This window comes from Cnephaeus nilssonii (assembly GCF_951640355.1).
Source record: "Cnephaeus nilssonii genome assembly, chromosome: 7".
In the NCBI taxonomy this organism is placed as follows: domain Eukaryota; kingdom Metazoa; phylum Chordata; class Mammalia; order Chiroptera; family Vespertilionidae; genus Cnephaeus; species Cnephaeus nilssonii.
The window spans coordinates 103,104,637-103,124,858 of NC_137078.1; the positions used below are offsets into that span (position 1 = coordinate 103,104,637).

General features: G+C 65.7%; 2 protein-coding genes across 3 annotated transcripts; both read left to right on the forward strand.

Moving 5' to 3' along the window:
* Window positions 1-3,639: 3,639 nt before the first annotated feature.
* Window positions 3,640-13,960, forward strand: LOC307103364 (uncharacterized protein C1orf159). Of its 2 annotated transcripts, none has more exons than XM_079777658.1 (9): window positions 3,640-3,916; window positions 6,738-6,980; window positions 7,148-7,223; window positions 9,499-9,585; window positions 9,810-9,875; window positions 10,484-10,708; window positions 11,009-11,034; window positions 11,151-11,181; window positions 11,631-13,960. In XM_079777658.1, the coding sequence occupies exons 2-9, from the start codon at window positions 6,909-6,911 to the stop codon at window positions 11,726-11,728; spliced, it is 681 nt and encodes a 226-aa protein (XP_079633784.1). In that variant the 5' UTR covers window positions 3,640-3,916; window positions 6,738-6,908; the 3' UTR covers window positions 11,729-13,960. The 2 variants fall into 2 exon arrangements, with proteins under 2 accessions (XP_079633784.1, XP_079633785.1); XM_079777659.1 differs by having other exon boundaries at window positions 10,574-10,708.
* A 2,480-nt stretch (window positions 13,961-16,440) lies between these two features.
* RNF223 (ring finger protein 223) lies at window positions 16,441-19,259 on the forward strand. The gene is made up of 2 exons (XM_079776157.1): window positions 16,441-16,571; window positions 17,833-19,259. The coding sequence occupies exon 2, from the start codon at window positions 17,842-17,844 to the stop codon at window positions 18,823-18,825; it is 984 nt and encodes a 327-aa protein (XP_079632283.1). The 5' UTR covers window positions 16,441-16,571; window positions 17,833-17,841; the 3' UTR covers window positions 18,826-19,259.
* The last annotated feature ends 963 nt before the right edge of the window (window positions 19,260-20,222 follow it).

A 20,222-nucleotide genomic window follows, 5' to 3' on the forward strand; every position in this document is an offset into this window, starting at 1 on the left:
ACCAGATGGGGTTCCCCCCAGGAACGGAAGGTTGGCTTACCATTAGAAAATCAATGTAATTCAACACATGAGCGAACTAAAAAGGAGAAACCATATGATCACCTCAACAGACTTTTAAAAATCTTTTTATTGATTTCAAAGAGGAAGGGAGAGGGAATGAAAGAAACATCAGTGGTGAGAGAGAATCATTGATCTTCTGCTTCCTGCACGCCCCCTACTGGGGGTCAAGCCCACAACCCAGGCACGTGCCCTTGACCGGAATCAAACCCGGGCCCTTTAGTCCTCAGGCTGAGGCTCTATCCACTGAGCAAACCAGCTAGAGCCCTCAATGGATGTTTTTAAAAAGTATTTGAGCGTCAACATCTGTTCCTGATTAAAAACAAAACACACAAAAGCCCTCTCAGCCACGTAGGAGGGGAGGGACCCTCCTCAGCTGAGGAAGGTGAGGATCCCCTGTGGCCTCAGACAGAGGCATGGGCGGGGCTTCAAGAACCTCCCGCACAGCCCTGGCTGGTGTGATCAGTGGTTAGAGCATCGTCCTTGCCCTGAAGCGTCCCAGGTCCCGGGTTTGATTCCTGGTCAAAGGCATGTACTGGGTTGCAAGTTTGATCTCCAGCCCCTTTGGGAGGGGAAGGAGGCAACCAACCTATGTGTCTCTCTCAGATCAACGTTTCTCCCTCTCTCTCTTTCTCTCCCCTCCCTCCCTTCCACTCTCTCTAAAATCAATGGAAAAAATATCCTTGGGTGAGGATTAACAAAAAACAAACAAAAAGAAACTGCTGCACAGAAAGATAAAAGAACTGCATTGTTCATTTTAGGAACTTTATGGGGGAAAAAAACCTTAAACACCAGGCTTTCAACAGATCCCACAAAGACCCCTCAGAACCTTTGCTTTCCTGTGTCCACCAACCCTAAACCATCACCGGGACCCGTGCCCAGTCCTAACCTAGCCTGCCCCTCACTGAACACCACAACCTGGCCCGGCTCAGCCTCTGCAGACTCAGTCCGCGAGCACTCGGCAGCCTCTTGCCCCCCGGCTTCTCTGGTGGCGTCTCAGGGAGCCCCGCTCGACATTGCTGAGAAGCCCTGAGTGAAAGCGTCGCCCTCCGATGGTAAACGATTTGTGGTGAATGGACAGAGGACGCTGGGAGGTTCAGGCTGAAGCACAGCCTCAGAGGCCGGACCACTGCGTCCACGGGTCTTCGGAAGCAGCCCAGGAGGTGGACACGGCTCCGCCCCGAGACCCAGAAAGTCATTCTGCGATGCTTGGCAGGCGCAGGAAGCGCCTAAGCAGACAGCAGAGCGAGAGCCGGAACGCAGACGGGATGGGTCCCAGGTCGGGGCCCAGGTTCCTCCTGCTCACGTGAGCTTCACATTCCCAGGCGTGACTTCGTTCTCAAGCGTTTTTATCGTCACCGTCAGCCACATCATCCTGAAAACCTGCTGCCATCAGTGACCAGCTCATCCCGGTCGGCCACGCCCAAGTTCCTGGTGGACGGAAGCATGGTGTCATTCCGAGGCCAGACCTGGAGACGGATCCTGCCAGAGGCCTGAGGGGCATCCTGGAACCTAACCTCCTGCTTCCAAGGAGAGAAACCCAGCAGACGCTGAACTCCAGCTGAGAAGTCACACCCACTGTCCCTCCTGACCCGATCCCTTTGCGTGGGGAACACTGGTGCTCTGTGGCTGCTGAAAACTCTGGACATTCCAGCTGGGGACAATGTCCTGAGACGGCATCAAGAGGGGAAGAGAACCCCCAGGACTCGGCCAGATGGGCATCCCAGAGCCAAGGAGCCCGGGGCGGGGGATGTGGGCATGGGCAGGTGCCAGCTGTCCTGTGCCCCATGGCCTAGCACACCTGCCGCTCCTGGCGCTGACCGGCACCCACCTCTCACCCAGACGACCTCAGGGATGCTGATGGAAACAGGGTGTCATTCTAAGGCCGGAGCAGGAGACACATCGAGGCCTGCCAGAGGCCTGAGGGGCATCCCTTTCATGAGCACATGTGACTCACTGAGAGGCTGTCACTCTGCAAGACATGCTCAGTGGTGGTGTGCTGCTTTTTGTCGAGGGTGGCTCAGAGGCAGAGCCTGAGACCACACACGTGGAAATTCCACCCACTTTGGTGTCCTGTTGGGACAAAGCCAGCCTAGGGCTGTGGGGGGTCCCAATACCCCTGTCACCTCGACCCATGGTCTTGGGCCTGATTGGGGCGCACTCCCAGCCCCCTCCCTACCAGGAGTCCATGGGGTGGAGCTTGGGCTGAAGAGGAACCAGTCCAACCAGCTTCGCTAGCTCAGAGGAACCCAGGTCACCGTCTGCTCATAGTCCTGTGGGCTGCGGAGAGACCTGCAGAGCCTGTGGAACAGTCGTGCCCGGTGGTGGCCAAGCCACAGGTCTGTTCAGTCACCGGCCCAGACACTGCTCTCCAAGTGGCCCTTGAGGAAAACTGGCTCCGCCCAGGGACGCAGTGAGCAGCGCATCTCTTAGGATGACATCCCGGGGCACACCCAGTGACCCTGCCTGCCTGCTTGCTCTGGGGGCCAACCCCACCGCCAGGGAAGGTATAACCAGGCTGGACACGAAAAGGGCAGTGGTCAGTCTCACTGTCTTTTCTCCCAGAAGCTCCTTGGCACCCCCCTTCCTCCCGGGGCGCTCTGCATGCCCAAGGGAGGTTTGACCAGGCACCGTGATATCCTGTTTAATCCTGACCCCAGAGAGGCTCCACATCACCCCCAGAGTGGCAGCGCTGCACCAGAGCCCGAGGACAAAGATTCCGACTTGGGCTTCACATCACGAGCCCCACGTGGAGTAAACGTCCCTGCCCAGCTTGGCCGGGACCCGCGGGGCCTCGCAGCCCAGCGTCCGAAAGGTCTGGGCTGGGAAGCCTCGGTTTTTGCAGGCGCCACTCGGAGACAGCGTCACCAAGGCGCTCAGCAGCGAAATGGGTTAGTCCGCGTGCTTTCCCAGCCACTCAGACAACGGCCTCCGCACATCGGCCACATGGCACTGTGCTCAGCGAGCCACACCTGCTGTCACTTTCTCTAGTGGAGCCGAGGGGCGGCCGGCGCCAGCGTCGCTTCGACCGCAGGAGGGAGCCTTCTATCCGCGCCCAAAACTGGGTCATATCTGCTGTCTGCACTTCGCAGCCCGCTGCTGTCCTGCCGCCGGGCTTCCCGGTCTCCTAGCAACGCCAAAGACCGCCCGCACGCGAGGAATCCTGGGCAGTGTAGTTCTCCTCTCCACCTCCTTCCTCCCTAGCCCAGTACAGGGCTTGGAGGCCAGGACCGCTGCGCCCTAGACTACACTTCCCAGGTCGCTCCGCGCGCGCCTCACAAGGCCTCGCGAGAATCCTGTACCGGAACCCACCTGGCGAGAGTGGGCTCTTGCGAAGACCGCCGGGAAGTGTAGTTTGGGGCTGGTAGTCTCGCGCCCTGGCACCCGGGCTGTGGCAGCGGAGAGACTACATGTCCCAAGGTGCTCGGCGCGACCACCTGGAGGGCGGGGGGTACGAAAGAGGAACCCAAGGGGCGCCGGGGTGAGTGAAGGGCTGGGGGTGGGCGGGCGGCGGGGCCGTGGGGCAGGCCGGGGGCGGGGGCCCGGGCGGTCTGGAGGCGCAGCCGCGCGGGCGGGGCAGTCTCGGGGCGGGGCGGGGATCGGGAACCGGACAAAGGGCCCGAGGGAGCCCCCGTAGCCAGACTTGGGACCCCGTCCCGAGCCCCCCGGGCCTCTCTCGGCGCCCGCTGCGCCGGACCGTCCGGGATCTGCGGCCTCTTCCCCAGGGTTTCCGCGTTCATCACCCCACAGCCCGGGCTTGGCCGAAACGTAGGTTTCGCCGTCGGTCGCAGCTGAGCGTCGTCGCCTGAGAACGGAGTAGATGTTTTAGCTCCGACGTGATGGAGACCAGGTGGTTCGGGTACGATTTTCACAACATTTCAGGCAACAGCGTCTGGTAAATGCAATTTCTGCCCGAAGCCGTTTGTGACCGAACTTATAGCCGCCTTGTCCCCTCGAATTCGCTTTTGTTCCGCGTGGTTCTCGGTGTCGCCGCCGCCGGAGACGGCAGCCTTGGCCTGTCCTTGGGGTGTCACCGCGTCGGCGCGGGTCCAGCGGGGTCCCCCCGGCCTCGCTGTGTTCAGAAGCCGTAGGAGGAGACAGAGCCGGGATTGCGCAGAAAGCCCTTTTCCTGGCGGGCGCACACCCCCTCCGTCCCCCCCCTTTCCACCCCCGCCCCCCAGTCCCTCCCGAAAGCAGAGCGAAGGGCTGTCTCGGCAGGTGGTCCCGAGTGGCTGGTCCACAGCCGCATCCCTAGGGCCCGCCGCTCCCGACAACCCCTTGTTCGGGGCCATTTAAGGACACGTGGTCACCGCGGCTCGGATGCCTTTGATGGTTGTTCCGCGCGCAGAGCCCTGGCGGGTGGACACCAGAGCGCTGGGCAGCGCAGGCTCTGCCTGTCACAGACCAAAACTTCAAAGAACAATGTACTGCCCTGGCCGGTTTGGCTCAGCGGATAGACAGAGCCTCAGCCTGCGGACTGAAAGGTCCGGGTTCGATTTTCAGTCGGGCACCTGCTGCCTCCTGCACCACCCCTACTGGGGATCGATCTCTCTCTTCCTCCCTGAAATCAATAAAAAGTATGTTTTAAAAACACTTACTGATTGGTTTTAGAGAGAGAGAAAGGAAAGGAAAGAGAAACATCCATTTGCTCCACTTACTTAAGTATTCATTGGTTGCCTCTTGTATGTTCCCTGACCTGGGATCGAACCCGCAACATTGGTGTATGGGACGACGCTCTGACCAACTGAGCTCCCCGGCCAGGCCCCGAACCTTTTCCCTTTCGTCCAGTCACGCGTTTGACAGCACTGTGTTCTCTCTCAGCAAGTCACGGGGTTTTAGATGGAGAAGCACGCGTTAGTGTTGCTTTGCGAGTGGCTCTTCACACTGGCCCCCTTTGCTGGCCTAGCCGTCCAGCCGAACCCACATGGACGGGTGACGTCCAGCAGTGGGAGAGAGGCAGGTCAGCGCACCTGAAACAGGCGCTGGAGCACGCTCCGCCACGCCCCCTTCAGCCGCAGCTTCCGGAAGGCGGGGGGCGCAGGTGGGGTCCCCCTGCTCCGGGTGGACGCCCAGCAAAGCCTTCCTGTTCGGGAGCCTGTGCGCACGGTCGTCCTGCCAGGACCCAGCCCCTGACCGACTGGCCAAACCATCCCACTCGGTGACTCTTCCTGACGCGTTCAGAATCGCCATGACCCGAAGACGGTTCTGTATCGAAACCGGTTTTCCTAAGGAAAATGGGAATTTGAAAGAATAGTTCAATTTAAATTCTCACCAAGTTTCTCTTGACCTTGTAGACATCCTTTTACCAAGTTATTTGGCTTTTGGGTCCAAAATAGAAAATGACTTGCACTTACTCAGTGGTTTGGAGGTGTGGTTCCCATGCAGTGGCCGGCACAGGCCAGTTGGACCAGTGGTGACCAATGCGTCCGGCTGTGGAACTGTTCGCTGATGGTGCCAGGAAACATCCCGTGGCCCCGGGGTCTCCTGTGTGGCTGAACGTTAGTGCCCCGGAGTCCCTAAGGCGAAGCCCTGGCCCTGGGGGAGGGGGGAGGCGGGGCCTTCGGGAGGCGGTTAGGGAGACTGGAGGGTGTGCCTGCCGGATCCAGGCGCTGGTCGAGGGGAGACCCCAGTCCTGGCTCACCCACCCAGGAGAGGCGCAGGCACACAGCGCGGGGACCCGCCTGTGGGTCAGGAAGGGGCCCCACAGCCTCCTCTCCAGGCGCTGGCCCTGGGCCTCCTGCCCGACGGTGAGAATCAGCTGGTGTGGCTGACTGGCCGGAGCTGACGGGAACCTCAGGGCGAATCCCTGTCTGAGCACCCACCCTGACCCGGACCGGTTTCGGCAGCCACCTTAGTTTGCCTGTGAGAAACCACGTTTTAACGGAGCCGATTGCGCTGCCCTCTGTCGGCTCAGGTTCCTGCTCCGTTCCCCTGTCACGCGCCCCGTTCCCCTGTCACGCGCCCCGTTCCCCTGTCACGCGCCCCGTTCCCCTGTCACACGCTCCGTTCCCCTGTCACACGCCCCGTTCCCCTGTGCGGACATGAGGGCAGCGAGCGGGTTACTTGCACTTCCTGTGCTCACGCCCTGAGCACCTCCGTCGCTGCTTCTGCCGAGTGCACGGTGTTCCTAGAGGCGACTTTCCTGCGAGAAAACACTCGCCTGCCGTGTGCCAGGCAGATGGCTGTTGGGGTCCCCCTGGAAGTTGGCGGGAGTTTGCTAAAGCTTGTCTGCCTCACGCCGGGTCGTGTGGGCCTGGCTGCATGAGGGACACCACAGCTCGGCTCTGAGTCCCCCCACAGTGAGGTCGGTGTGAGTGTGGGGAGCTTTGCTGGAGCCTGGGCCTGGGTCCTGACCAAGGGTCCCTGACCAGCCTGTGTCTGCCCCAGAGGCACCCTCCCACCCAGCAGGTTCGCGTCGGGTGGAGAGGCTCAAGACAGGGATTCGGGTTTTACCAGGACCAACGAGGTGATGGACGGCCAAGCCCTGCCTGAGCTCATGTGCAGGGACGGCTCATCACCCTTTCTGCCCGGCCCTCCTCCCTCGGGAAGCTGTGGGGGAGGGAGCCGTCTGAGCCCAGTCCAGGGGGACCCGGAGCACCGGAGGCCGAGGACCCGGCCTGGTTTGGCTGTGCCGTGACCCGTGACCGGCCGTGGGCCTCACCCGGCACCTTGATTTGCAGGCCTCAGACCTGGCCGTGAGCCTCCTGGCCGCTCAGCAAACCTGACCGCAGAGTGCCAGGCTGCAAGGAGCTGGATGTCTGCAGCTCGCGTTCTACGGGGCCAGGCCAGGTCCCCCGCCCCCGCCCGGCAGCCCAGCGCCCCTCTCTGCTGCGGACCCTGCGCTCTGGGACATGGCGCTCCAGCGCGCCATCCTCCTGGCCGGCCTCCTGGTGGAAGTTGCCAGCAAGTCCTCGGACAGCGCGGTGAGTGCCCTGCCCTGTGGCCTGGTGCCAGGAAGTGAGGTTGGAGCCTGCGGCCCAGCCCCTCCTGGAGGCGAGCCCTTCCCCCGGGGGCTCTGGCCCTTCCGCCTCGAGGCCCTGCACGCGCCCTCGGCCTCGGGGTCTGGGAACTGACCGGCCATCCCCTCCAGGGCCAGCAGTCCAAGTGCTGTGTGGACGTGGTGGACGCCAACACCACCTGCCCCGGCGCAAGCCTTTGTGGCCCAGGTGAGCATCTGGCCTGAGCCTCTGCGGCTCTCACCACGGCTGTGAGGGCAGCGGGTGCGCAGGCCTCGGGGAGGTCGGAGGGCACGGGATGGGAGGGGTGGCCCCATGCAAACCTCCTTCCTGGCCTGGCCACCTCCTCCTGGCTGGTGGGCAGGGCCCATGGGGAGACTGGTGCTGAGCAGCGGGAGGTGTGGGGTGGCGAGAGGCCGGCTCTGCTCTCAGGGGGGCCTGGCTGGGCCTGAGAGCGGTTGAGTGAGGGAGGCCAACGGAGAGGCACCCGACGCCCGCGTGCTTGTGGGCTCGGCACGGAGCCTTGCGAGGAAGTGGAGGGGCCCCTGCTGTGTTTTTACGTCTTGAGCGAAAAGTAACTTATGTCCAAGCTGACGCAGTCTGGCTTTCTTCCGTCCATTGGACGTTGTACCTTCAGGCGTTCGCATACTCACACCGAGTTGGTAGCTGTAGACACGAGCAGACAGCAGCCGACCCGGCTCCCCGCGCCCTGTCCTACGCGCAGGAGCCGCCTCAGTCAGCGCACAGGGTCTCCGGATCGGGGGCAGTGTGGAGGGTGGGCTCCCCCCAGTGAGGCTCTGCAGGGGGGCAGCGGGGGGGTGGGGAGGCACTGCTGTGGAGACAGAACAAGGAGGCCGATGGTTGGAGCCAATGCAAGCCCAGCTTCGTGTCCAGAGAGCAGGCAGCTGAGAGAAGGCCCAGAGGCTGCGCTCCCAGCCCCTTGGATGGAGGGGTCGGAGCCGCCATCGATGAGCCTCCTGGCAGCTGCCTGGATGTCTGAGGGCGCTGGGGGCTGTGGCCTTTCTGAGCGGCTCGCCCGGCAGCAGGCGGGAAGGCTGTCCACGCGTGACCGTCCAGGACTTCAGGGCGTCCGGCTCCGTTCCCGGGGCTCCCGCCAGGGCAGTTGTAGTTCTTAGTGATCCCTCGTCAGGTGGGAGAGAGTTGGAAACGTCCGCGTGGAGGCTGTAGGCAGGTACGGGTGGACGAGGAGAATCCGATGAGTCCAGTTCCAGGCACACACACCTCAGCCATGAGCAGGCGGAGCCGCAGCCACATGCGCCAGCTCCTCCTGAGGCACCACTTTCTGCATCGCCCCTGCTCCAGAGGGAACCAGGCTCGCTCGCCACTCGCTCGCCGGCTGGCTGCTCACGTGCGCTCAGCGAGAGTTGCGATGCCACGGGAGCGCCTTCTAGTTAGTCTGTGTGGCGGGACCTTTTCACAGAGCATCTCCGTTGGACTTTTAAAGCCAAGGACTCGCCATCGACTGCGCCGGCGGTGTCTGTAGATCTGGGTGAATCCTCTGTCCGCAGGTCCCGGTCTCTGGAGGGGCCTGACCCTATGGGACTGGCCACCCCTCCCACCCAGCGAGGCAGGGCCAGGTGGTGTTCAGAGGGCCTGTTGGCTCCTGAGTCGGCCTCGCTCCTTCAGTGTGTGGTCGCGGTCCTGGCTCCCTCGGGGCTGTCCCTGCACCCATCGCACAGCGGGGCCTCTTGGGAGCGTCGTGGTGGCGCCAGACCCCTCCCGAGCCTCCTGCAGCCGACCCTAGAGTGAATACCGTGGCCTCCCCACGGCCCTTCCCCCGAAATGCCAGGGGAAGGAACAGAGCTCACCATTTTCACAAGAACCTGGCCCGGCACGGTGCGTGGGAGCTGGCGCTGGTCACGGCTGCACCCACGTCCACGTCCCTGTTGGGGCCCTGCCCTCGCTGGGAGCCAGAGCAGCAAGGCCTCCCTCTCACTGACCCGTCTGTAGATGAGACGTCTGGGAAGGTCATTGAGAGGGGCCTAGCCGATGGCTTATCCCGGTTCGGCCGTGGCCAGCACTGCACTCGGGGGCGGTGGAGCATGTGTTTGCTCAGCCTCCGTGCTAAGCGCTGAGGATGTGAAGAAATAATCAGGGTGAAGGACACAATCCCTGCCCTTAAGGGTGCAGCTGGCAAGACGGGCTGTCCACCGGCCACTGGCTGGGCAGAGCTGGCCGCTGGACTATGTGGGACCCGACGGAGGGGCAGGGGCAGCGGAGGCCACACCTGGCCGAGAGGAGTGCAGCCGTCCAGGCCCTGGTGGGGTGGCCTGAGCCTGGCGGTCAGGGCTGTGCTGGCAGAGGCCCGTCCAGAGGGAGGCCACACAGCACTACCTGCTTTAGACCCGTCCCGGCCTGTGCTGCCACCCCGACGTCCAGACGGGTAACGACTGGCAGACGCCAGCAGGCGCGAGCTGCCATGGTTTCGCCCGGCCGGGCCGTCCTCACTGCCTCTGTCGCACAGGCTGCTTCAGGCGCTGGAATGCGGACGGGAGCGCCAGCTGCGTGCGGTGCAGGAACGGGACCCACAGCAGCTCCGAGTGCAGAGGCCGTAGGTCGCCCGTCCCCGCCCCCTCCCCCACGCCCACCTGGCCCGCTCTCCCTGAGGCCTCAGCTCACCCGGACCCCTCTCCCCATCCCTCCCACCCGACAGCTGTGGCCTGAGAGCTGTCTGCCTCCCCGGTCACACCCGCGACCCCTGTGGGCTGTGCCTGGCTCCAGGGGGTCCTCCCGGGTCCCCCCGCGGGGCCCGCGCTGACAGGTGTGCTCCCACAGTGGCTGGCCAGGGCACGCAGTCCCCCGCCAACAGGAGCACAGGGACGCCTGGGCGGCCCAGTCCCGGTGAGTGTGCTGGCTCCCAGGCTCGAGCAGGGCCTCCCCACAGGGCGTGGGGAGGGGGCATCGTCAGACCCAGTCCCAGTGCCGACCCGACCATGGTGCTGGCCAAGCAGGGCCGTGTCCACGTCAGGGCCAGGGCCAGACCACCCTGGGCTCTGTGCATGGAGAGCAGCCCCACTGGGGCTGCGGGCACGGCCAGGGCCTCCCGTGCACCCTGACGGTCCCAGCAGGGGGAGCCCTGAGAGCCACGCGTCCACCCTCTGCCTCACGCCCAGCCCGCCAGGTCCCTTGTCCGTGTGTGTTCTTGGAGGTCGGAGGACACCCAGGTCCCGCGCTGTCCCCTGGCTCTGCTAAGACGTGGGGCTCGGAGGGTGCAGACACTGCACCCAGACAAGGGCCCCTCAGCTCCGGGGCCCCGGGGCGGGCACAGGACCCCCCTCTTACCTGATGCCCGCTGGGCCACTGCAGTCAGGCAGGGACAGGAGGGCCATGGGCCCTGGACTGAGGGCGAGGCTTCCCTGAGCGTCTCAGGACCAGAAGGAAGTGGTGTGCGCTGCCCTGGCCTCGAGGCTGGCGGCCCGGGCAGCCCACTTAGGTGCCCCCTCCCCCAGGCCTCCCTGTGGCCCCTCCCCCAGGCCCTGCCTGTGGCGCCCCCCAGGCCCAGGTGTGGAAGGAAGGGCTGAGGGGGGCCTTGCCTGCAGGGGGCCCTCGAGTGGCAGCCTCTCTCTTCCTGGGGACCTTCCTCGTCAGCTCGGGCCTCATCCTCGCTGTGGCCGGTTTCTTCTACCTCAAGCGCAGCAGTAAACTGCCCCGGCTCTGCTACGGGAGGAACAGAGGTACATCCTCGTATCCCCCCCCCCACACCCCTGGCCCCCCACACCCCCCCCCATCACCCCGCTCTATGCAGGATAGAGCGCGTGTGGCTGCTGAAGGTGGGAAGGTGGGGCTCGCCTGGGGCCACCACCCCCAAGTGCAGGTGGGAAATGTGGCCTTAACGCCAGATGAGGGCACGGCTGACAGATGTGGGGGAACCTCTGCAGGGTCCACAGCCCCTGGGGGAGGGGGCACAGGCTGAGGGACCCCCCAGGCTGAGGTGGCTGCGTGGCCCCCAGGTGATACCTGTGCTCTTCCCACAGCCCCCGCCCTGCAGCCCAGCGAAGCCGTAAGTCACCTGGGTGGGCCGAGTGCCCTCCCGTGTGTGCCTGTGTCTGTCCCGTGTCTGTCCCGTGTCTGTCCCTCAGTGCGGCACCCCCAGTCTCACTGTCCTCTCCTTTCAAGGCCGCGATGATCCCCCCGCCACAGTCCTCAGGTACGTCAGCTCTCGCTGTGGATCAGCTGCCTGAGGGCCACAGCAGGGAGGCTGGGGGACTTGACTCATTGGCCTCAGGCCCCACAGCCTCCACCCCTGGCAGCTCCAGACGGCCAGGTCTCCCTTATCAGCCAGGGCTTCCGTGCCCTTTCCCTTTGGTTTCTGAGACGTGGAGTCTGTTGGGGAGGAGGAAGGCGGGGAAGGGGGAGAAGTGGGGAGGGGAGGGGGGGAGGAGAAGGGGAGGAGGAGGAACCCCGCATGGGGCCTGGGGTCACCCCGCCTCCCTGGGTTGGCCCTTCGCCAAGTCCCTGCTCTGCCCCTGAGGCCTGGGGCTTTCACTGCTGGGTCAGGCGTGTCCTGCCTCTGCCGGCCCCAGGGGTGCCAGTGGGGTCTGCTCCACACCCCACCCGCCCCAGGCCCCACGCTGACCACCTGTCTCCACATTTCAGTGCGGAAGCCGCGCTACGTCAGGCGGGAGCGGCCCTCGGACAGGGACGCGGGCCCCACTGCCATCTCCTTGGTGGAGGCCCGGGTCAGCAACGTCTGACAGGCTCACTTCACTCTGCACCCCGACCGCCACGGAGGGGCCGCCCCAGGTCAGGCTGTGCCCGTGGGGCCTCGACAGGCCTGGACTCGCCCGGCTCAGCTCTCAGCCCCAGCGGCAGGCGCGGCATGGCCTCCAGCCAGCTTCCTGCGCTGCTGTGTCCTGCCCATGGCCGCTCAGCGTCACTGACCACAGCAGGCGTCCCCGAGACTGGCTGGGAGCCGGGATGGGAAGGTCTGGGCCTCAGGAGAGACGGAGGGACCGCCAGGCTGCTCCCTGCTGCAGTGCCGGCCAGACGCTCTGCCCTCGGAGCCCAGTGGTCAGCACCTTCGAAGGCAGTGAGGCCGGGGCCATTGGGTGTTCCAGCCGGTGTCGGATGGGGTGGGGACAGGGACGTGGACCGGTCCCGAGGCCGCAGCACCTACAGGCCTGTCCTGGGCCGACCCCCAGCCCACGACCCCTGGGTTCCAGGAACTGCAGGTGTTTCCTGGTTTCCTGCCAACTTCGGTCTCTTTTTAAGCAGAAACTCATTTGTAGGAAAGTCTGCTCCCCACCCAGGGCCCACGCCTTCGGGCTCCATCCCCAGGACACACGTGCCCGCAGTGCTGGACTCAGGGCCCGGCCCCAGGGATGTGTCCTCCAAGGCCCCCTTCGCCTGGATGCTGCGTGGGCATCTGGTCTCGTGACCGGCGGAGGAAAGCGGCTGCTGTGGAGAAAGGAGTGTCGTGGCCACTTCCCACGCTGGGCTCGGCGCCGGCCGCAGCCCCCAGTTTCTTCTTCAGTGTCTGTGCCACTCTGAGGGGCCGGAGGAGGGCCTGCGTGGTCGGCCTCCCGAGCCCTCGGTATGGCGATGCCCGTCCAGCGTCTAGATTCGAGCTTGTCTTCCCGCCCAGCAGCCGAGAGCAGGGAGCCAGCGTAGACCTGGCCCAATAAACGTCCTGTCCTCACCGCAGGCCCCTCTGTCCTGCACAGGCTGAGGCCCGTCCAGCTGCTGCCCCTCGCGGGGGTGGAGGGGGAGGGGAGAGCCCTCCACAAGGACCAGGGCCCCTGCCCAAAAGCCTGCACCCTGGCCGGCGGACGAGTTCCCGCACAGCCCCACCATCGGGGCGTTCCTCCTGGGCGAAGGGGCCTGCTCCCAGCTCCGCAGGCAGGCAGGACGCCCAGTGCCCCCGTCGGCTGCGATGGGCACGCGTGAGGCTGCTGCTTAGAGGGCTTTTCTGTAGCAGGAGCAGCTGGTGGGCAACGTGGAAACCAGGGGTGACCAGGGGCCCCTGCACAGGACACCCATGGGCCCAAGAGGCAGTGCCAGCTGGAGGGGCTGGTGAGCAGGGGACATTGACGGTGTGTAGCAGGTGGCTAGCCACGGAGGGTCAGGGCTTCACCCCAGAGCTGGCGGACACCTGCTCACCTGTGCCCGGGACACCCCGTCGGAGGTTTATGGCTCTTGGGGGGACGTCTGCTGGGCTGGGGAGGGCGAGGGGTGTGCACAGCCAGCGAATGCAGGGAGGCTCCCAGGGCTCTGTCCTTTGTTCTGGGGACGGTGCCCGGGAACTGCCTGCCCCGCCCGTGGCCAACAGCCTCCCCAGAGCCAGGCCCTGGCAGGGAGGGGCCACCCCGTCCTTGAGCTGCGGTCTGCCCGCTGCCAGGAGGGAGGGAGCCTGGCCAGACTGAACCAGTGGCGGGTGGGGCCCAGTACCAGTCCTGGTGGAGAAGGGAAGGCGGGCATAGCCGTGACCCCGGGGTGCCGTGTGGGGGTCCTGGGGTGCCACGTGGAGGTGTTGGTCACCCCCTTTGCCCACAGCAGCACCGACAACTTCTCCACTTCACGGGCTAGGGCAGGGAGAGGGGTGGGGAGACCAGGTCAGGGTTCCCAGCAGCTCAGGGACCATAGGGAAGGAGGAGGAGCCCGCCAGCTGGGGGTGGGGTGGGGGGGACACACCAGGACAGCACATGCCCTCTGCTCCCATGTTGGCACCAGGCCAGGCTGGTAACGGGGACAAAACAGGAAACCACCATGTTCGACCAGGACAGCAGGTCTGGCCGGTCAGGCCCTGGAGGCCAGGAAGAGGGAGGCCCTCCCCAGCCGCTGCATCCCTGAGTGCCCCCCACCCTCCATCTCTTCCCGCCCAGAAACGCAGGGTCACCTCGGCCCTCTCCACACCCTCCCCAGCCCACCTCAAAGCTCTCAGAATTTGCCTCCAGCCCCAGCCCCACACTGGGACGCCTTTCCCCTGACCTGTGAGCCCGGGGGGCGGGGGGGGGGGATGGGCACCCCTGGCCCCCAGTTAGCAGGGGTGGGATTGCTGGACTTGCCAGCCCATGACCCTGAGCCCCAGGCCAGACAGCAGGGGTTGGGCACCAGAGGGGAGGGTGGGGGCACTGGCAGGGCAGGTGGTCTGAGTGGGGCCTGCACAGCCCCTCCCGTCTCCATCCTGAGCCCCTCACCAGCCCTCACCTGGACTCCAGGCCCTCACATGGGCCACAATGAGGGCGATTTCTGGGTCACAGTTCAGGCCAAAGCAGGCGGTTGGGCACCATGCCCACGTCATGGGGGGCTGTGTCCCCCCCTTCCCCCGATGCCCCAGGAGGTGAGATGGTTGGGGGTGCGCCCTGGAGTCACAGCTGCATCTCATTCATTCATTCACCCAGAACTAGGAGACTCCCTGAGAGCCAACAGAGGTCAGAGGTCAGCAGGAGGGCCAACCTACAGCAGGGTTGGAGGCGGGGCTCAAGGCATGACCCGGTGGGGCCTGAGGAGGAGGTGTGAAAGCAGAGGGCCCAGCCAGGGGCCCAGAAGGAGCCCGCCACAGCAAGATAGGGGTCACGAGGGCTCCCCCATCGGCAGCCATGCTCCCCTCACAAAGGTCCACGCACCTGCCCACGCAGAAACGCGTTGTCACTCAGCCAGGCTAACGTGCTGGGGTGTGCATGCCCACCCACCCGTCCCCACACAGGACACGTGCGGGCCTCACACTTACACACCTACAGCCACGGCTGCTTCACCGGCTGGCGAGGGAGCAGGTGCCCCAGCCCCAGGTCTGGCCCTGCCTCCTGCCACGCCCACGGCACATTCCTCGGGCCTTCCTCTCCCCTCGTCTCTGGCCCCTGACTGTCCCCTGAGGAGCCCGGTGACCTCAGAGCTGGGATGTTCCCAGGAGCCTCAGGTTCTCGGAGCAGAGGGACCAGGACACTTCCTGGAGGCGCCTTGTGATACCGAGTCCGTCCCCATGGGAACCCGGGCCTCACAGGCACGGGCCAGGCCGGGCCCTCCCAGGCTCCCTACAGGAGGGATCCCCCACCTCTGGCGGAATTCCCACCCCCTTTTGGGGCCCCACACTCCTCTCAGAGCCCCGCCTCCGCGTCAGGCATCTCACTGGGACCCCCCCCCCCCTGAGGCCAGGTCCCCCTTCTGCAGGGACAGGTGCTGCCCCCCCTCCACAGTTACCTCACCCTCGGCACCCATCTCTCCCTTCCCTGTGGCTGCCCCTTCTGGGGTCCCCTGCCCAGGCAGCCTGCTCTATGCACCTACCGCCTTGGGCTGGTGGTCCTCATGCTGACCTCTGACCCCTGTGGTCTCAGCTCTTCTAGTGCTTGGAGCTGGGCAGTCTCGGGGGGTCCCAGGCCACCAGCTGAGTGGGTGTAAGGCAGGCCATCCTGCCAGGATGGACACCACTCCGAGCCTCACCATGCTCAGCACCCCCCACCAGGCTCAAGGTTGGGGTCTCGTGTCAGCAGCGGGGGCCCACGCCCTGAGTCCAGCCCAGGCGTGCACTGTTCAGAGGTGCTGTTCTCGGCCGAGGGGCAACCTGCCATGACCGCAGGGGCTGGGGGCGGTGTCAGGTATGGGGGCGTCGGGGGCACGGGTCGGGTGAGGGGTGCAGTCTGTGCCACTGGGTAAACCCTGGCCCCTCAGCCCAGCCCCCAGGCCCCCGCCGGCCCCGAGGTCTTCAGGGCCCCATGCCGACCGGCTGAAACCGCTCCCACCCCCGGGAAGACTTCCAGACCCCCTGGTGGGGTCGGGGGCTTCCTTGGGCTCCAGGGTCCCACGTGTGTAACCCAGGGTGCCCCCAGCAGTCACCCCAAACGAGTCCTGTGACCCTCCTGGTCCCTGAGGCACCCTTACCTTTGACCCCACTCCTTGGGGGTGCTCCCAGCCCTGACCTCTCACCCAGTCCCTGGACCCAAAGGCTGTGGGGGCGGGAACGGGGGCAGCAGAATCCCAGGTCTGGACAGCCATGCGTGTGAACATTGGGGTGACACACGTGTGGACACACATGTCAGCGGGTCGTGTACATGAGGTGGGGGGGGCAGGAAGGAGGGCTGTGGAGGGGACATCAGTGAGATCACAGGGTGTAAGGACCTGGGCTGAGGTGCAGAGTGGGGGGCTGGGAGGCCTCAGGAGTTGCTCCAGACACCACCCCCAGACCTGCCCAGGCTGTGGAGGCCTCAATGACCGCCGCTGCACCCCACCCTCTGCGCCCAGCTCGCCAGGGAGAGGACGGGAGGCCAGCCAATCCCGAGGCCGAGGCCACGCCCCCGGCCGGCATGACCTGAGTCCATAAATACACCTGCCGGGACCAGCCCAAGGACTCACACCTGTCAGCACGCACACCTGGGACACGCAACCCCTGCCCTCCACCTGCCAGGAACACGCAGAGGCGCACCTGCCAGCCAGGCCGCCGAGACAGCTGGCGACCAGCCCGCGGAGGGACACCTGCCCGTGGAGCCCAGGCTGGGCCTGGCCCGGAGAGCACTGCTGCCTGAGCAGGAGGACGAGGAGCCGCGGAGCCTGGCCCTGGCCGGCCAGGAGCACCATGCCCCGGCCCCGCTGACCCCCGGCCGCCAGGTAAGGCCCACGCAGCCGCTCTCACCTCTCACCTGGACCGGCTCAGGGTGGGGCCGCTCCTCGGGGTGGGGCCTCCGTGCCAAGGAACCGGTTATGTGGGCACGCCGGCTGGAGCGGGGGACAGCCCGTCCCCCAGACCTGGCCACGCTGCGGCCTGACCCGCAGCCACCCTGTCCCCAGGGCACGGCGACCTCCGTGTTGGGATGCGGGCACTGGTGACATCACAGTGACGCACCACGACTCAGGCTATTGGTCACGGGCAGCGATGGGGAGCCTTCGTGGCGTGTCATCCTGGAGTCATCCCCCGACAGGCCAGCAAGTCAGGTCGGGCCGCCTTGGGGGCCTCCTGAGCTCCACGGGGCCAGGGACAGGGTCTTCCCAAGGCCCTGGCCTCCTCTGTCCACCAGGTGGCTGCCTGTGGTGGAGACCTAGGCCCAGTGGAGGGGCAGGGGCAGCGCTGGGCAGGCTCCTGGTCAGCAGACTGGCCATCTGAGCCCAGCCAGGGAGACAGAGACAGGGTCCCCAGGGGAATGGGATGGGACAGGAGGAGGCAGCTGTGTGCCGGGCCGAGGACAGAGGCCCGTGTACCCCCTCTCCTCAAGGGCCGAGGGCTGACTCAGGACCTTGCCACTAGCAGACAGGCTGGCCCTTTGGGTTCGGGGCACGGCTGGGACACAAACCTTCCTCAGGCCACCAGCCTCCGCCCTCCTCAGGCCTCTCCATCTCCCATAGACCGGCTTGGCTCAGCCCTAGACCCAGTCCTGACCTCCCCAGCCAGGCCTGGCACCCAGCCAGGTGCCTACACTGGGATCCGTGTTCAAACCCACTTCACCTGACCCAGAGCCCAGGCCCGCTGCCAGGTGGCCTGGCTGAGTCCCCCACCCTCCAAGCTGCCTTTTCTGCTCATGGCTGTGATGTCCCAGGACCTGGCCCAGCCCGGCCGAGCCCAGATGGGAATAGTAACTGTCGTGGGCCATTGATGGTCACTTCACCTCTGCCGGGGGCACAGCCAGGGCAGGGCCAGCCTGAGGCGTCCCCCTGGCACTCAGCACGACACCCTGTGCACATGGCGTCCGTCCGCAGACCCATCCGGGCTGCGCTGCCCCAGCCTCAGCGTGAGGCGCAGGAGGGGGTAGGACAGGGTGCAGGTGGCACCCACAGGTGGTCAGTGTCCTTCCTGGGCAAAGGGGAGAGGGACAGGCTGACCTCGCAGGAAGGGGCAGCCTGGGGTCACTCACAGTCATCTCTGTTTGTCCCACAGCTCAGAGCCATGTCATCATGCCAGCAGGTGTGGCATACAGCCACGCCGCCCCCCGGCCTGAGCAGCCCCACAGCCCCCGTGCCCAGGTCCCCCGGCTCGGTCAGCGGCCCCAGGTCCCCCGGCTCGGTCAGCGGCCCCAGGTCCCCCGGATCGGTCAGCGGCCCCAGGTCCCCCGGCTCGGTCAGCGGCCCCAGGTCCCCCGCAACCCCCGGCTCGGTCAGCAGCCCCAGGTCCCCCGGATCGGTCAGCGGCCCCAGGTCCCCCGGCTCGGTCAGCGGCCCCAGGTCCCCCGGCTCGGTCAGCGGCCCCAGGTCCCCCGCAACCCCCGGCTCGGAGAAGGTGGCCTCCCCGCTGGAGTGCTCCATCTGCTTCTCTGGCTACGACAACATCTTCAAGACGCCCAAGGAGCTGTCCTGCACCCATGTCTTCTGCTTGGAGTGCCTGGCACGGCTGGCGGCTGCCCAACCAACTGGCCGGCCCGGCAGTGAGGCTGTGCCCTGCCCGTTCTGCCGGCAGCCCACCGCCGTGCCCGCCGACGGGGCCCCCGCACTGCGCACCAGCCGCCAGCTGCAGGCCAAGATGCCGGCGCACCTGCGGCGGGAGGAGCCCGTGTGGCTAGAGGGCACCAAGCTGTGCTGCTGTCTCCCCCCCTCTGTGCCTGGCCTGGCGACACCCGGCTTTGTGTGTGTGGACGTGGGCCTGAGCAAGCCCCCCGAGCCCGCTGTGCCCACCCCCAGCCCCAGCCCCACCGGCCACCACCGGGGCCGCCTGGCCCGCTGCTGGGCCCGCTGCGGGGACTGGAAGCGCATGGCGCTCGTCACGGCCCTGCTGCTGGCGCTCTTCTGCGTGGTGCTCTGGCCTGTGCAGTGTGCGCTCAGGACCGGCAGCCTGCACTGCCTGACCCGGCCGCCTGCCATTGCCGTGCCAACTACCGTCACCTACCCAGCCACCTACCCAGCCACCTTCCCTCTCGGGCCCCTGGCAGACGACTAGGTGGTCCATGCTCCATGCTGGGTCCCCAGCCCACAGCGGGAGTGAGGGGTGCGGCGGCTGTTGGGAATCAGTCCCAGGACCCCACAAGAGCCCTAACATCTCTGGGGACCCCATTTGGCTCACCTGACCCCACTCTGCGGGGCTGGGTCCTGATGGCTCCCCAAAGCCTCCAAGAATAATAGGGTCCTATGAGCCCCAGAGACCACCCCTAACTCCCAGTCATGGAGACCGAGGCCCCGGCAGACCACCTGGCCAGGCCCCCTGTTCGCACTGTGCATCGCCCACAGGGGCAGCCCCTGTGAGAAGGGAGGCGCACTTCACACCCGGCTCCTTCCCCAGGCAGGGCCGGCCCCTCCGTGGGGTCGGGGTGCTGACCCTGCTCCCTGAACAGGGCCCATCCAACCCTCCTGAACTGTACGTTTTTAAATAAATTATTTTGTATGCACATTTGGGAAGGGTCCTTGCCTGTGCGCCCTCCTCCCTGTACCACTGACCCCCCCCCTCCAGAAAAGCCCACGGTCCACCCCTCCCCAGAGAGCCTCAATCCAGAGGCTGCCCCACTGGGTCCAACTCCCAGCAGCCCCTAGGGCAGGTGGGTCCCAGCCTCCGGGTGCAACTCCTGTCTCTGCTGAGGAGGGGCTGGGGCAGTTTGGGACTTGGCTGCCCCCCAGGACCCTGAGGCTCCCAGAGGGAGGTGGGAGGACCCAGAGCACCTGGGACGGGGGAGGCCTGGCCTGGTCCAGAGCCCCCTCCTCCTCAGCCGTCGTCATACTGGATTGAACCCCAAGAAGTCAGGGTCCTACAATCCTGCGGGAAGCCTGACTGGGGTGCTGCAGAACCCCTGAACCCCAGGAACCGAGGGTCATGGGGGCACAGAAGCAGAGTTGCTGATGTATGTCCAACAGTCCACATACCACAGTCCCCCTCCCGGGCCTGGCTGGTAACGGGGCCAAGCCCTGCCATCCTCCCCCCCCCCCCCCCACCCTGGGCAAAGGGGAGAGGCCCGGAACCCTGCACCACCAGGTTGGCATGGCCAAGAGAGGCCCGGCCGGTTCTGGCTCAGCCTGCTCACCCCTCACCCCAAAGCCCTGGACTTCCTGCTGCACCCAGCTGAGCCTCTGGGGGGTGGGGACCCCAGAGAAGATGGGCCTCGTGGGGGCCAGAACACCACCTTTCCCTGGCCCCAGCAATCACAGCACGGGAACAGGCGTTTTACTGGGAACACACGGAGCCACAGACCGTTGGGGATGGGGTGGTGCCCGTGACCACGGACCGCATGACAGTGACACTGCACCCAGTCAGCACGCACACACACCAGTCAGCCACATACACGGAGCCTCGCCCTCATCACGGGCAGGGCCAGGCATGTGAGGTTGCACATGTGGTCACATGAGCAT

Bases quoted from the DNA above. Each gene is read 5' to 3' on its own strand.
- LOC307103364 (XM_079777658.1), top strand. From the start codon at position 6,909: ATGGCGCTCCAGCGCGCCATCCTCCTGGCCGGCCTCCTGGTGGAAGTT. The intron at 9,876-10,483 runs GTGAGTGTGCTG...CCCCTCCCCCAG, and splicing joins GCCTGGGCGGCCCAGTCCCG to GCCTCCCTGTGGCCCCTCCC. The intron at 11,182-11,630 runs GTACGTCAGCTC...TCCACATTTCAG, and splicing joins CCCCCCGCCACAGTCCTCAG to TGCGGAAGCCGCGCTACGTC.
- RNF223 (XM_079776157.1), top strand. From the start codon at position 17,842: ATGTCATCATGCCAGCAGGTGTGGCATACAGCCACGCCGCCCCCCGGC.